At 47.9% G+C, this 15,490-nt stretch overlaps 1 protein-coding gene across 1 annotated transcript in view; it reads left to right on the top strand.

The window, feature by feature from the left end:
- Positions 1 to 454: 454 nt before the first annotated feature.
- Positions 455 to 15,490, top strand: part of LAMC1 (laminin subunit gamma 1) — a 106,614-nt gene continuing 91,578 nt past the window's right edge. The window contains exon 1 of the mRNA XM_024552833.4: positions 455 to 1,297. Coding sequence (XP_024408601.3) covers positions 886 to 1,297 — 412 coding nt within the window. The 5' untranslated portion in view covers positions 455 to 885. The remainder of the gene's footprint in view (positions 1,298 to 15,490) is intronic.

Genomic DNA, 15,490 nt, shown 5'->3' with positions numbered 1-15,490 from the left:
CTCGGGGCGGCCGGCTGGGGCCGGGGGCCTGCGCGCAGCCCCCACTCTCGGGTCCCGCCGGTGCGGGCCTCCGGGCGCGGCCCCGCCGGACGCGAGGACGGACACCTGGCGGGCGGAGATGCGCGCTTCTGCGGTCCGGGTTGGATCCGGCCGGAAGGCCGACCCCGCGCGACCTCACTGACGCGGCGTCGCCCTTTTAAGGCCACCGCCCCGCCCCTCCCCCAGCCTGGAGTCCTCCGCGGTCGCGGGGTCCAGGGACCCTAGTGTCCAGCCAGCGCGCGCAGCGGGCTCCCCGCGGCCGCCCCGGCCCTCCCGGCATGCACCGCCCCGCTGCCCCGCCCCCGTCCCGGCCCCGCCCCTCCCGGCCCCGCCCCTCCGGTCGCGCGCCGCGAGCCCGAGCGCGAGATGCTACCGCCCCCTCCGCCGCTGCGAGTCGCCGGGCGGACGCGCAGCCCACGGTGCGCGGAGGGCGGGGGAGCAGCGACGGGGCCCGCGGGCGCTGCGGGGAGGAGGCCGGGGTTGGGCTTGCTCCTCCGCCAGACCCCACCCCACCCCGCCGACCCCACCCCCTGCTCCTTCCTCCCGGGGGCGCGCGCGCGCGGGCTCGCGCTCGGAAGTCAGGGGTCGGCGCGCAGTGCGAACTGTGTCCTGGGTGGGTGCGGGCGGCGCGGAGGTGGAGCGCCGGGCAGCGGTCAGCCAGCCGCACGGTCCTCCCCAGCAGCGCCCACCGGCCCCTCTTCTCCGCGCGATCCGTCGCCACCGCCCGCCCCGTGAGCCCGGCCCCTGGGCCCGGGAGCCGAGCCCGCAGAGCGGCCTCCGGGGGACGCCGCTGGGCGAGAGGAACGCGCCCTTGCCTTTGCCGTGGCCCAGCGCACGGGCGGCGGGATGAGGGGCGGCGAGCGGGCCGCGCGGACGCTGCGGCCCCGGGGGCGGCTCTGGCCGGTGCTGGCCGTGCTGGCCGCGGCGGCCGGCTGCGCCCGGGCAGCCATGGACGAGTGCATGGACGAGGGCGGGCGGCCGCAGCGCTGCATGCCCGAGTTCGTCAACGCCGCCTTCAACGTGACCGTGGTGGCCACCAACACGTGCGGAACTCCGCCCGAGGAGTACTGTGTGCAGACCGGGGTGACCGGAGTCACCAAGTCCTGTCACCTGTGCGACGCCGGGCAGCCCCACCTGCAGCACGGGGCAGCCTTCCTGACCGACTACAACAACCAGGCCGACACCACCTGGTGGCAAAGCCAGACCATGCTGGCCGGGGTACAGTACCCCAACTCCATCAACCTCACGCTGCACCTGGGTAAGCGGTGACAGCCCCGTCCCCTACTGCTGCTCGCCAGCAGCCCAGCGCCCGGGCCGTCGTCACCCCTGGCCTAGCCTGTGGGGCCCGCAGAGACGCGTGTTGGCTCCGCTCCCCAGGGTGGGCCACACAGAGGCTCCCTTCTCCAACGTCTAGACTAGATCTAGCAGTTAACACCCCGCCACGGCCGAGATGCTTCCCGCCAGCATCTCTGTGTTTGCTCTTTTCTATTTTTTTCGAACTCAACTGGACTCTCGTTCCCTGATTGTTCATCATGTCGGCTGGTTTGGTCCCTCTTATTTTGAAACATGAATCAGAAGCCGCCACCCGTGCTTTTTCTCTCTCAGATCAGACAGGAAGGTCCACCTTAAGCACTTTTGCCTTGTTGAAATGTCTCTCCAGGGTTGCCGGTGATTGCTCTGCTGAGTGAGCTAGAATGGACAGGGTCTGAGATTAGGGAATTGGAGGGGAGCAAATGCCTCTACAACCGATAATGCTATGTGTAGTTGGAATAAATAGTCACTTTTAAAGTTATTGTTCTTTACAGTTCTTCAGCTGTGAAGCTCTTTAACACCACAAAGCTATTTCACTGCCAATCCTGGCCCCGGGGAAACAAAAGGAAGTGTCTGCACTCACTGTGATAGCTGGGCCCGGGTCTGTCCCTGGGTAAAAAGTCTCTCCTTAGTGTCTAACCTTTTGCTCCGATTCAAAGCAAGTGTCAGAACATGTATAGGTGACCTTTTAGAAATCAGGAAAGGGTTGTATAGAAAACTTCACTGCTGGGGGAGGTGTATGGGGATGGACATGTTTCTCTTAAAGTACCAAACGGTCATGTTTGATCTAGGTAAGTTTTCTTCATCACTGCAATATATAAAGAAGCAGAATGATAAGTTATTTTGTGTAACAGAGTTACAAATGTGTGAGAAACCGGAATTTGATTTGTAGAAACTCCTAATCCCTGCTGCACCAGGCATCTTGATTTTTACCGGTAGCTGGTAGTAGTGGAGAGGACCGGTACCGGGCCATTTTTCTGTCAAAGCAGGATAATTCTACAAAGCGAATGACATTATTTGGGGGCCTTTGGAAGGAACGTTTTGTAGGCAGATGGTTCTTTTGGTCCTGGTTATTTTTCTTTCCACTGCTCTCTGGTGCACTGAAGTTTATGTAAGTGTTAACATGCCAGGGAAGGGCTATGACTTACAAAAAGTGCTTTGAAAAGTGCAGTGAAATTGCTGTGTGTGTGGAGTGTTAGAAAAGCAGTATTTAGCACCTTTGATGCAATAAATGCCATTTTATTTGTAGTCAAGGCATTAGGAAGATGAAACTTTTTGAAAACAAGTTCATAAAGTGAAATTCTGAGACACCCGTTTTTCAGAGATGGAAGAAGTAAACTGTCCTGAGCTCCGTTTTGCAAAGGTGTTGGACACTTGTAGAGCTGGCAGTGTCGTGGAAGCACGTGTCTTTCTAAAGACACCTGGGGACTCCTGAGACTGTGAGACTGCCAGCTCTTCAGCTGTTTTCTCCTCAGTTTTGCATCTTTAAACGTGGCCAAGATTACTTTGGAAATTTATATTCAGCTATTTTTTGTTTAAATTTTGACTTGTTAAAGGTTCTGTGTTGAATTTTTGAATGCCTACAAACCCTTATTTGATCTATTCAAATGTTAAAAATTTTAAAGCAATGATATTGCCTTGATGTCTCAAAGTATCTGAGAGTCAACTGAAAATTTTTGAACAAGAGTGTCTTACTTAGGTAAAGGTGGGGCTGTCCATCTTGGCCTGAGTGTTCTGCTGTGGGTGCTGTGTAGCAGAAGGTCATTTCAGGTGATTGTGGAGGTGGGTAGATGACTCAGTGATTACTTCTCTCTCACAAAGACAATGTGGTGGGTAAGACAGTATCCGTCCAGTATCAGTTGCTGCTACTGGGAGGTAGGTATATAAACTCCCGGTCTTGGTGATTAAAAGGTCAAAAGAGATTTTAGAGTTCACCTTAGTCAGGGCTCTAACATGACTTTTCACTCTAAAAATAGTATATGTTTGGACTTGTTTTTACTGCATTTTTTTTTTAGTTTTTGATAATATTCTTGCTAAATGTAATTCATAAACTATGGGTTTAAAACTCCTAAGTAAAAACAAAACAAAACAGTTTCTTAAAATAGTTTCCATATGAGTATTGTGATTCACTATAAAGACATTTACTTTAAACTTTTCAGATAGACAGTTTCTAAAAACTTGACTGGAGCTCACTGTACTTGTGCTTGGGTCAGAAATGATGTCCTGGAGTAAATTGTGAATGGTGGGGAAGGGGAGGGAGATTTGTACATAGTAAGGTTGACATCTCAATCAATATCTTCCCCTCCCCCCTCTCCCACCCTCTCCCCCTCTCTCTCCCTCTTCCCCCTCCCCTTGCTCTTTGTAAATGACAGGATATGTGTATGCATGCATGTTACAATCTATAGTTTATGGCAAATAGGCAAGGCCGTTATTGTATTCCGCATACTCACTCCCTGACTCCAGTTACTCCATGGGCTCTAGCTAACTAATTATTCCCACGAATTCAAGTACCATGACTGTTTGTGCATCTATTAAGCCTCCCCTCCAGTTCAAGTTTCACATACCCTTAAACAAGTGATGCATATTGTGCTCTGCCCTTACAGAGCTTGTGAAACGCCAAGTGAGCAGTGCGCAAGAGCTAGTTCTGGCCACCACTTTTCTAGGCTTCCTTTTAATGTTCAACTTTAAACGCAGTGAACTTTAAAATAAGCAGAGGCAGATTGCACTTAAGTTGTCACAAGAAACATACGCGCTTTGGCACAGACCCTAAGTCATTTTTTAATTTAAAAACAGCAGGACCTGGTGAATGAAAACAGTGGGTATAATGGCGAGTGAGTTTCTCCATCTCCACGTGCTCAGTTGCTTTAGAGACCACCATGCGTGATTTCTCATGTAACCTTCCAGAAACTTCACGCATACGCGTGGATATGTAAAGTCACATGACCATTTTAGCTGGTAACTTTTTCGGGGTGAAGCGCCTTTTAACAGATGCGAGGACAAATTAGATCATGGTACAATTATCATCACTTGTACAGCAGCCAGGAAAATCAGTGTTGACTGTGAAAGCAGCCATGTCTTGAGCAGAATGCGCACTGTCCCAGGGAGCAGGGCAGTGCACGCAGATCCAGTGAGTTAAAGTTGCCGCGGGAGCCAGAACTGCATTTTCTGCCTGTGGTGGGGAGACATCCCAACCAGGCACCCTTTTCAAGAAGTCTTTTGTATTTTGCCTTCAACTTCTGGATCTTCTCTTCTAACTTCTGTATGGATTATTCGACTGTGGTTTGTTTGGCTTTTGTGTTTTATAATAAGTCATTATAGGCTCCATCAGTATCAGTGCAGTAGTTGATAGTACGACTGTCGCTGAGGATTTGCCTTTTATTAAACAGCCTTTTTAATTAACTTGATAGTCCCTGTGGATGGAAACTTGGCAGGCTGGGTCTTTATCTTGGGGGAAGGTAGCTTTCTCTCTTTCTCAAAACAATTAGATTAAGGGAGTGCTTATAAAACCAACTCAATCAAAGTTTATGGAACTCCTAAAATTTACACCAAGACCAGATTTATTTCCAAGCTCCTCATAAGCCTTAGGAGCAAATAGTGATTCAATGATGCTCTTGGAGCTCTATCTAAATATCCTTTTTGTGTGTCTAACTTAGAACAGTTGATATATAAGGATATTAAATTTTATTCTATTTGGTCCTCTGAGTGTATATTTAGCATGAAACAAACAGCGATTTTCTTTCCCCAGGACAGTCTTTGCAAGGTAGGCTCTGACTGTGTCAGGGGAAATAGTTCACTCTGGCGACTTCACTGTGGTATTTGTGCACCCCGGGGGGACACTGTTTTTAGTTTGTCTCACAAAGGCCTGATTTACACTTTGCAGGTTTCAACTTGAGAGGCTGAGGAGCTCTTCTTAATGGCCAGGGGTTGTGAACGCAGTTTTATAAAGCTGTTGTTTTCCGGTTCTGCCATTCACTGCTTTTTCTGTAAATACCTTCTCCGTGTTTCTAAAATATTCAGCAAAACAATGGACCCATTAGGAGAGAAGTTGGAACTACAGTGTAAGGCACCCCCTCCCTCCCAGTAATTTTGTCATTGGCCACATTTGTGGGAGGGATAATGTTTGACTATTTCAATTCTAAATCCTTTTAGGAAGTAGGTTATGCCTTCTGCTATGCGCTCCTGCGCCCTGTGCATACATTCTCATGTTACTGCCAAAGATTCTGCAAACATTTCTTAAATTCCCACTAAGTACACAGCACAGCACCCCAGAGGAAGGTGTAGAAGATCGAAGGCCTCGCCTTCAGAAGTTTATACTCTGTTAGGTGGAACCTTTATACGCGGTTGTAATGCAATTACAATAATAAATCAGGAGTGCCTCTGTAATATTTCACAGTTCATAAAAACCTCCGGGGTCTCACTGATGAGATTTCCACGACTCAGTGCAGGCACAGATGAGGCCCCTGAGGTAGGGATTTGCCAAAAGTCACCTTAGCGGTGGGTTTTAACTCCTTGCAGGGGTGTCCAACCCATGGCTCTCGGGCCGCACGTGGCCCAGGGAGGCTATGAATGCGGCCCCACACAAAATTGGAAATACACTTAAAACCTTTTTTTTTTTTTTTTTTTTGCTCATCAGTTTTTGTGTATTTAGCGTGTAGCCCAGGACAACTCTTCTTCTTCCACTGTGGCCCAGAGACGCCAAAAGATTGGACACCCCTGGAAAAGGCACTAGGCCCTGAAACTCTTAGCTTTTCTAACAAATCTCTCAAACGAATGAGTTTATTCCAGGGCAACTTAAAAATACAAGTGTATGTGCACATTGATTTAGAGATGCCAGGTTCCCTTGGTTTTTCTCCCAGTACCTCTCTGGTCCTATTCACTTGTTTCTGGAGCTTTTCCTCCCTGCCCCCCCCCCCCGCCATTCTGCTCACTGTCCCTTGTTCATCCCAAGGCTTCATGTACTCTGTGCAAATCAGTGATTCTAAATTTGTAGCTCCAGGCCAGCCAGCTCCTTCTCTAGACCTAAGGACGTGCTGGACACGGTTTATTTGGGATGTCCACAACTATGTTCATCCTTCATCATTGTCTCAGCCAACTCAAAGCCCTGTCTTAGTGAACAAGCACTAATGTTTAACTGTGAGGTTCGGGACCAGTCTTTTGCCAAGTCTCCCGTGAAAGATACCATGCTTGACAGGCTCTCATCGGTCAAGGTTACTCTGTTTGGTGTCCAGATAGGCTCCTCTCCGGGGAGGTGTGTCTGTTCTGGCCAGCTCTATCTCCACCCCAGCTTTCCCACCCATCTTTACTCTCATCTGCCCAAGACTCCACTCTGGCCTCCCATCTCCAGCCACTGTAGCTCTCGAGTCCTTCTCTTTGTCTCTGCCTGCCTGTAGCTCCCCTCTGAATTTCACCTGGATTACTGCTGCAGCTTCTGAACTAACTGGTGGCCTTTCTGCCTCCAGGTTTGTCCCTGGTATTTGGACAGCAGCCACACTTCAGACTGAGTGATGGTTCTGAAATGCAAGTCTGATGGTACCATTTCTCAGCTGAAAATTGTGTAGTGGTTCCTCAGGCCTTGAGGAGAAAGTCTAGACTCCTTGGAGTGGAGGACAAGGTACTTTAGGACCTTCTTAATCATTAGGTTTAAGTTTTGAACTTTTAATGCTCAAAAGGCTGCTGCTTTGGTTTGCAACCTTCTTCCTGGCGCCGCCTCCTTCAGGAAGCCTTCCCGGGTTTCTCTCTCTCCCCTTTCCATTCTTCGTTCTAGCCTGGATGAGCGGTCCCACTCTGTCTCTCTGTCTCCACTCCTGGGCCATGAGGTCTTTGAAGGCAGGATCAGAGACTAGTCTGCTTCTCATTTCACTGCAGCATAATTAACATTAATTAATTGTTTGCTAAAAATAAGGGATTAACCTGCTACTTATCTCAGATGATCAGTCTCAAAGATGCCTGCGTGCTGGCTCTGGTACTCTGCCTAAGCTGCTTGGGCTAAGATTTGTAAAGGGACCCGCTGGGGTTTGCAAGCATCTCCTTTCCTGTGAATTGATAAAGTTAGATGTTCGCTCATTTGGGCTTACATTGACAGTCTGCTAAACCAGAAGACTCATTTATAGAAACGACCCTGAGGTTTTAGAGAGTATTGTGCCAGATCGTGGTGACACTAATTAAGTATGTCTGCTTTTCTTTCCATGGGTCCTTCCCGGGGCCCAGCCTAAAATAACTTGCGCCCAGTCAGCCTGGTGCCCTGGGCAGCTACATATTCATGAAATAAAATAAAGCAGACTTATCTCTTCCTGAGACAATGGCCCTCTCAGATCTCTGGTGGGAGGAGAACCTTGTGGCGAGGCTGGGAGATGAATTAGGGGATTTACATGACTCCTTTAAAACTTCAGGAGTTGTATTCCCTTCGCTTCCTTCTTTTACTCTTTGTTTCCAACTGTGTGGCCGCTTCCTGTTGGAGTGAAGGCACCATTGGATTTTTGTTATGTCCTCTTCCTTGGATTAAATCTGTTTTGGATTATGTAATTCTTTGTTATTTCATCTTCCTAATGTTTTTAAATTTTTTTAAATTATAGAATAAAAGTTGTCTGCATTTACTCCCCACCACTCCCCCCCCACCCTAGCCATCCCTACCACCCTCCCATGCTTCCAACCCCCCCCCCCCCCCGCTTGGTTTTGTCCATGTGCATCTTCGTTATGTTTTGAAAGTTCCTGGAAATAGGAATCCAGAATCAGCCTCCTTCACTTTTTAAAAAATTTCTTGAACTCAAAAACACAAATGGTCTTGTGCAGAGTGTGGGACTCAGTGACTTCCGTGCAGGATATGTCACAGTGTGTGCGGAGGTGTCTGCCGGCCAGCCAGAATGATTGCCCGTGGAGGTGACGCGAGAGGCACCTGCCGTGTTTCCAGAGTCACTGTTCTTGGCCACCGTTTCCTTTCCTCCTTTGTAGTTCTCACTGTATGTTCTGTTTCCTGGCTTGGGTGGAGGTTACATAGGCATATGCGTATGTGCCGGTTCAGAACTGTACATTTAATATTTGTGCACTTCATTGTATGCAAATGAATCTGCAAAATAAAAAATGAAGAAAGCAATCGCAACACAAAGTAGGTGATGTCATTTGGGTTTTTTTTTTTTTTGGTATGGTTTTGGCTTAAAATAGGAGGGCACAGAACCTGAGGTTTAATCATCTAAGATGTATTTCTTTTACTGTCTTTCTACTTGCTATCGGCAGTTGCTGGCATTAATAGGTGTTAACTAATATTTGTTGAGTGAATGGACAAATAAGTGCACCAGCTGTTTTCACTTGAGATACCGGCTGGTTTTAATGGAAGTGCTTGCAGAGTGCTTTCAGAAGAGCGCGCAGGCAGAGTCAGAGTGGAGTGTGGGAAGAGTTCTTTTCTCACCTACCTTTAAGCAGGTAATGGTTTTGTTTGATGCTTTGTGGTTTGCAATGATAAGATGGTGAGTCTGTGGTTTTTTCCTGCAGGTAGAGAATTCTCTGAGAATGTCTCTTGGTGGTGTGTGCTTGGTTACAATGCCTGCTTTTTGTATAACTTGTTTAATTTCTAATTACTTGTAACTAATGTGAAGACCTCATTTTCTTTCCTTTGACATGTTCTGCGTAGGTAGTGGCTTTTTCTCATGGAGCCAGTAAGTCTGAAGCTTGAATTGTGTGGCTTTCTTAGAGAAGTTAGTGAAATTTTGTGGAGTATTTACAGCTAAGTGAAAAGACCTGCCCTGCCCATTCAAAATGCGATGAGCTCAATGGAGTTACATGGAGTGGGATTCCGACTGGTTAGTGGACAATGATCTTGTGTAAATAAGGCAGCTGGTGAGAAAAATTTTCATTGATGCCCATTGCGATATGGAATGCGGGGGTAACAATAGATGTTGAAACATCATATCCTCCAGTAATTTGTAATGTGTTTGAGGACGTGAGACCCAGTCGTGTACAGGAAATCAATGGGACGAGATAGGCACAGCAAAGATAATTCAGTTGAAACTGTTTGAAGTTCAGAGAGAATGCAAAGCACTTTGAATGAAGTGTTTGGATTGAAGTTAGCCAGGAAAAGCTTCTTGGGTCTTGAAGAAAAGACCCAAGTGGACATGAATGGAGGACATTCCAGGAAGGGCAGTTGAATAAAGGCGTAAAAGTAACCAGATAATGGTGAAGGCATTGTGTGCTTTCCACGGGGTGGTGGAGTGGTGGAGACACTAGGATGGGTTCTGGGGAGATGGGGGATCTTAAACTAGGTGACAAAAGAAAGTAAATTACCTTTCATCGAGTACCTCTGGGTTACCTCTTTGAATTCTTTACAATCTCGAGAACTACTGTTACGTCCTATGGAATAATAATAGAAGCTGATCGTGACTTCTCTGAGGGCAGACAGGCTGAGTTTAGCTCGGAATCCAGACCTGTTGTGGTTAGATTTTGCTCTTGCTACTCTGCCGTGTCAGAACAGACCTTGTAAGTGATAGGGAACTATAGAAAGACCTTTAATTGGGGGCTGAAATGAACTTAAAACCAAGGAGCTGAACCTGGTTTCTCTGGCAGAGCTTTGCTTGAGGAGCTCTGGATTGGGGCTGCCTCTTTTAAAAAGAGCTTTGCACTTTGTTGGCAATGGAAGAATTTTAGGTTTGGGGGACTAATACTAGCATTATACTATCTAACTGTCAATGCCTCTAGGATTTTCTAAGGAATTTATTGAATTTCAGAATGAGATCCTGGGTTTTGTCAGTGTCTCCTGACAGGGAAAGTGAATTGCTGACCCCATTTCCTGAAGGGTGTTCAGGGGAATGCCACTTTATCTTTGTCCTCCCTTCCCCAGGACCCCTTCTGCTCTTGGAGAATTGCTGAATTTTGCCCAGTTGCTTACGTTATCTGACACCCGGTAAGATAAAGCAGCCAGGTCCATCTCCCTGTTCTGTTTCGTGTCCCCTCTGCTCCAAGAAAATTCTGTTACATGGTTGCTTTTTTCCTGTTTAAGTTTGCTGAGTGAATAGGTCTAATAACCTTTTATATATTGATTGGTCAGTAATTACTGTTGCCTTAGGGGTTTTTTTGTCACTGTTGGTAGTGACTCCCTTCACCTTGATTACCCCTGTAAATTACTTTGTAAATGTCTATCTAATCTGTCTTATCTATGTATCTATTTATTTAATGTAGACCTCCTTAGTCTCCCCAGAGCATCACTGAGGAAGGTTGAATCAGAGGACTCTTAGGTACATTTTAAAAAGTGTCTGTGTGTGTGTTTGTGTGTGTTTCTTTGTATCTGAAGAACAGGGTCACAGTTCCCACTTAGATTTTGTATTTTGGGCTGCGTCCCTGCTACAGACCATCTCCGCTTTACAAGTACTGAGTCGACTGATTAGATTTTAGGTGTGACTGAATCACAGTACTGCTTTCTTCATAGTCCTGCTTAGTACACATTGCATTTCTGTGATGTCATCACATCCTAGTGACCCGTGACCTTCAAATGTGCATGCTCCGTTTCCTTTCTGATGGGGAGGTCGTTTGGGATGGCACCCATTGCTACATTTGAGGGATGAGTGTTGTGCTTAAAAGTGCCCCCCCTTTTTATGGCCAGTGGTAAAATATAGACGCATAAGTATTTTCTTGGGGCTTTTCCATCAGCTCTCTTCAAAGAGAATATAAAAGTCCTCACTACAGAGCCTTAAACCACATGGGTTTGAACTGTGTGGGTCCACTTACGTGCGGGTTTTTTTTCACCATACAGTCAGCCCTCCATATCTGCAGTTTTATATCCTCGGATTCAACCAACCTCAGATCAAAAAAGGCATTTTTGATTCATGGCTGGGAATCCAGGGATGGGAACCTGTGGATGCTGAGAGCCAACTGTATGCATTGTTCTAGGCCACTGCGTACGAGGAGGGACTGGAGCGTAGTTTGGTATCTGCGGAGGGGTCCTGGAACCAATCCCGCCCCACCAGATACTGAGGAATGCCTGTCACTCAGTTTTGGGGGAGTCAAAAGTTATACACAGATATTCAACCATGCAGGGATTTGCGCCCCTCATCCCCCCATTGTTCAAGGGTCAACTGTATTTCCAAGAGAGAAGCTCCACAGTTTTTGAAAAGGGGGTAGTGACAGCTTGATGGAAATGAATCGAGCAGTTTTTCTTTGAGCTTCCTATTCACGGGCAGGAAGTTAGGGGGCTTCCACCTTTCTGTACACCTGAGCCAGGTGCTGCAGTGCCTCCCACACTGGTTTCTGCTGGTGATGAGCCCTGTTCTGATAGGACTGGTGACTTCTCCTGTTGTTCTGGTGTCACTGAGTTTTCTGTAGAGATGAAATGAACATCCTGGAATTTTCATTGACATGGTATGTTCTTTTGGGAGGTGAGAAGAAACCAGGGGCTGTGGATGAAGACTATGAGGGGAGAGGCAGTTGGAGACCAAAAGAGCAGTTGTATACGTCAGTTGCTTCGGCCACATGACGGCTACTTCGTGGGAAAAGGGTCATGTCCCGTGGGGTTGAGTGTCCAGGATTAACTTTTAGAGCGGCCCTGTATATTGTTTTGAATTGGTAGTATTTGAGACAAATTCATGGAATAAAAGTCTGTTGAAGACTGAAGTTTCAGAACTGCGCTGCAGATTACGCAGGGTTGTGGGAACATCTGCAGTGCAGCTGGAAGAGAATTTGTTTACTTTCTCGGGATTGCTTCAGAGGCTCAAACGGGTTCCTTTGCTGCAATGTTCAGCATGTTCGCCGCACGCTGGGAAGTAAGTCAGCGTCGGTTCCTTGGTGGCGTTCGAGTCATTCCGTTTCGTGGTCGTTCTAAGATTTTGGTTTTAAACTTATGCCCACTTAAAAGCTTCTATGTCCTGGCACAAGTCACGGGTGCTGAAACCAGGGTATCGAAAGATGGACTCATTCTGGAAATTGACGGATTTTCCAGATGTTCAGAGGCTTGTTTTCTGGGCTACTTTTTGTGTGTTCTTGTATGTGTATCTCTGTGTTTTTACAGGAAAGCCCCTTGGGGAAGGGAGGATCTGCTTTTTGGATTAGGAAATAAAATAGGTGGTAATTTTTTTATTTTATTTTATTTTATTTTTTTGGCGAAAACTTTGGAGTTGGCGTTGCCATGTCCGTGACAGATCCATGGGGGAGCTGCTGGGAAGGGTGGTGTTGGCTGGAACTCTGGGGCAGTAACTAAAAACAGACTCGTTCACATCTCCAGTGATTTTCAATTACGAAATGGGCCACCAAGCTCTGAACCGGCAGCCTTTTCACCATGCCTGACTGAGCAGACCTTGTTTTTGAAACGCACAGCAGTGCCTCTGTCCCTGCTGTCTTTTGTCTGTCCTGCTAACACACAGCTGTTTTGTTCATACATCACTTTGTGTCCAGCTGCCCGGCTACTTCCTCGGGTCCCTTTTATGGTGAATAATGGACACATGGGAGCTTGAACACCCAAGTGTGTGGTTATTCAAACAGGAAGTCTCAAGGAAGCGCCATAACCTCATCCGAGGAACAAAAGGTGGCACGGGAAAGGCCACGAGTAATTCTGGGCCTGCCCCGTCTGCAGGGAAATAGCCGACAGTTCCAGTTCCCGAGATGCAGACATCCTGGAGTTTCAAAATGGGATCATTTCTTTGGGACTTGTTTCATTTTTTAAAAAGCCTTTGGAGTCCTCCACCCTAATCCATAAAGTAGAAATGGAGGTGAAAAAAGCCATGGGGTAGCTCTACCTGTGGGGTGCGCGTGGATCATAGGAAAGAAGGTGCAACTCTTTACTGGACGGTAATAGTGAGGCTGTGCCTGGGAGCGAGCAAAGGGGTGGGGCTGCACTGGGGCTTCTGAGAGCTGGTGGGGTGGGGTGGAAAGGTGGGGCTGCGCTCAGCATTGGTTGTTGGTTGTCCAGCGCTGGGAATAAGAGATAAGGGAGAAAGTGTCTTCCTTTCCAACGTGAAGAGCGTGCATTCTAGTGGGAGAGCAAGAATGTGTTTACCAACAACACGTAAAGCGCCCAAGAGAAGATAAAAACCCCCAGTGACTGCAAAGCAGATATGATCGTGGCTGATCAAGATAAATGGCTTCTCAGAAAATTTCATCTGGTGACTTTTTAGATTCCTACCAACTTTGAGATTCTTTGATTATGTGATAGAGGACTTGTTAGAACAAGTCACATAAACCCTGATTTTAGATTTAAAAATGAAAATTAAGCCTGTAGGTAAAAGGGAGAGCTCGGGTTAGCAGCAAACAGTTGATACTAAGCAAGTAGGGCCAGTGATTGTTACCCTTTTTTCTCTCATGGCACACAGAACCTGATTACTAAAATTCTGTGGCACGCCAAAAAAATACATTGTATTTTTTGCCAATCTGACAAAAAGAAATAGGTGTAATTTTCATTCATTCACACCCAACAGCTATTGTGTTGGCTTTTTGTCATTTTTTAATAGGAGTCTGAGGGGAAAGAGGTCAGCGCCCCGACCGAACAGTCAGGTATCACGTAGTTTAAAAATTCTTGCGGCGCACCGGTTGAAAATCCTGGAGCAAGGTGATGCAGATACTGAAGAAAAGGACTCAGTCTGCGGCTTCCTTGGTGGAGCAACAGCGTTCAAATGAAAGGAGCACCAGTTGGGTTCCTGTGTTGCTGGGAGCTCGGCCCTCCAGCCCCAGCGCCAACAAACATGCCCATTCCGCACCAGGGGCTGCATCTTTTCTTGATTCCTCTTTGTTTTCCGTGTTTATTTGGTGACCCCCTCCTTGTCCTTCAGAGCCCATGGCACACTTCAGCTCCAGCAAGATTTTGGTGGTTTCCGATTCCTCCTGCCCCCCGGCAGCACTTGCCATGATGTCGTTTGATACTCACATATTCGTTCATTTCTATAAGTCAACACAGTAAACGTACTGCAGGCCTGTGGTGTCAGGTGCTACATTGTATTGTTTTCTCTGTTTGCCCCATTAGACTGAGTTCATTGAGAACAACTTGAATTTATTGATTCACCTAACAAATATTTATGGAGGACCTGTTATGTAAAAGGCACCACAAAGTGCTAGAGACCAGGCTACAATACCTAAAGCTTAACTTCCGGATGAAGAGCATGCGGTTCAGAGGGCCTGCTCCAGGGAGGGTTTTCATGGCTTTCTGATTTCCGTTGGCTTTAGTATCCCTAGTATATAGCATGATACCTTTTATGTAGGTGCTCAAAAGTTTGCCAAATGAGTGAATCCTATTTCTGTACCGCTACGGCCATAGAATGCAGGTGGAGGGGAGAAAGGGCCCTTGCGTTTAGATTTTCCCAAGGTGGGGTTTGCCTTTTCATAGGGTCATTGAAATTAGGCAGGTGGAATGGGGTGGCTCGTGCATGGCGTGGTGTCCTTACTGTCACTGTAGGTAGACATTTGCCACAGCAGCAAAGAGCCCCAACGATAACGTAGTGTGAAAAGCAGTGGCGTTTTTCGCTCTCTCATGGGGTGGTCCTGAGGTGGGTGGGCAGATAGGTAGCCCGACCCACACAGCCATTCTGGGAGCCGAGCTCCTCTCGTCTTCACTGCTGTGCCACCCCTGAGGCTACGGTCCTTCTGTGTGCAGTGGAAGCTGGGCCATAGGCACCTCTAAATTCCAAATGGGAAGATGCTGTTAAGGAGTGTGTGCTCCATTCTTAAGACTGAGACCCGAAAGTGGCTCATCATTGCATCATCTGCCACTGGAGAGCACTTAGTCACCTGGCCACTTCATGTACGCAGTGGAGGCTGTGCCCAGCCACAAGTTCGTTACGGTGGCAGAGAGGGAGAACCGATTTCGGCAGGTGGCTCTGGCGTGCCAGCGCTCCTACTCCGGTCACGTACTTGCCAATGCCGTGCTGCAGAATCCTGCCCCTCCCAAGTTTGGGTCTTCCTGGAGCACCTTCTTCCAGAGGCTCCCATCCTGCTGCTCACAGTTTTAGTGATTGGATCTAGGAAAAACTAGCAGGCCGTGGAGCCTCCCACCTTAGGTCTCCAGGAGAAGAGGCTGTGAAAAGAAGGGGCGGCGCGTGCTCACCCTGCTCTTCCCGGCGCGCAGCCTCTGCTCCCTACCGTCGCAGATTCGTTTGTGCAGAGACTTGCCCAGCTTTCATTCCCCGGGCCCTCCCTGGCACCGAGACTGTGTATTTCGCACTTGCCGTTCTGTGTC

Source organism: Desmodus rotundus, chromosome 12 (assembly GCF_022682495.2).
Source record: "Desmodus rotundus isolate HL8 chromosome 12, HLdesRot8A.1, whole genome shotgun sequence".
In the NCBI taxonomy this organism is placed as follows: Eukaryota; Metazoa; Chordata; class Mammalia; order Chiroptera; family Phyllostomidae; genus Desmodus; species Desmodus rotundus.
Note: the sequence above shows the minus strand (reverse complement) of the source record. Positions and strands in the feature narration are given on the sequence as shown.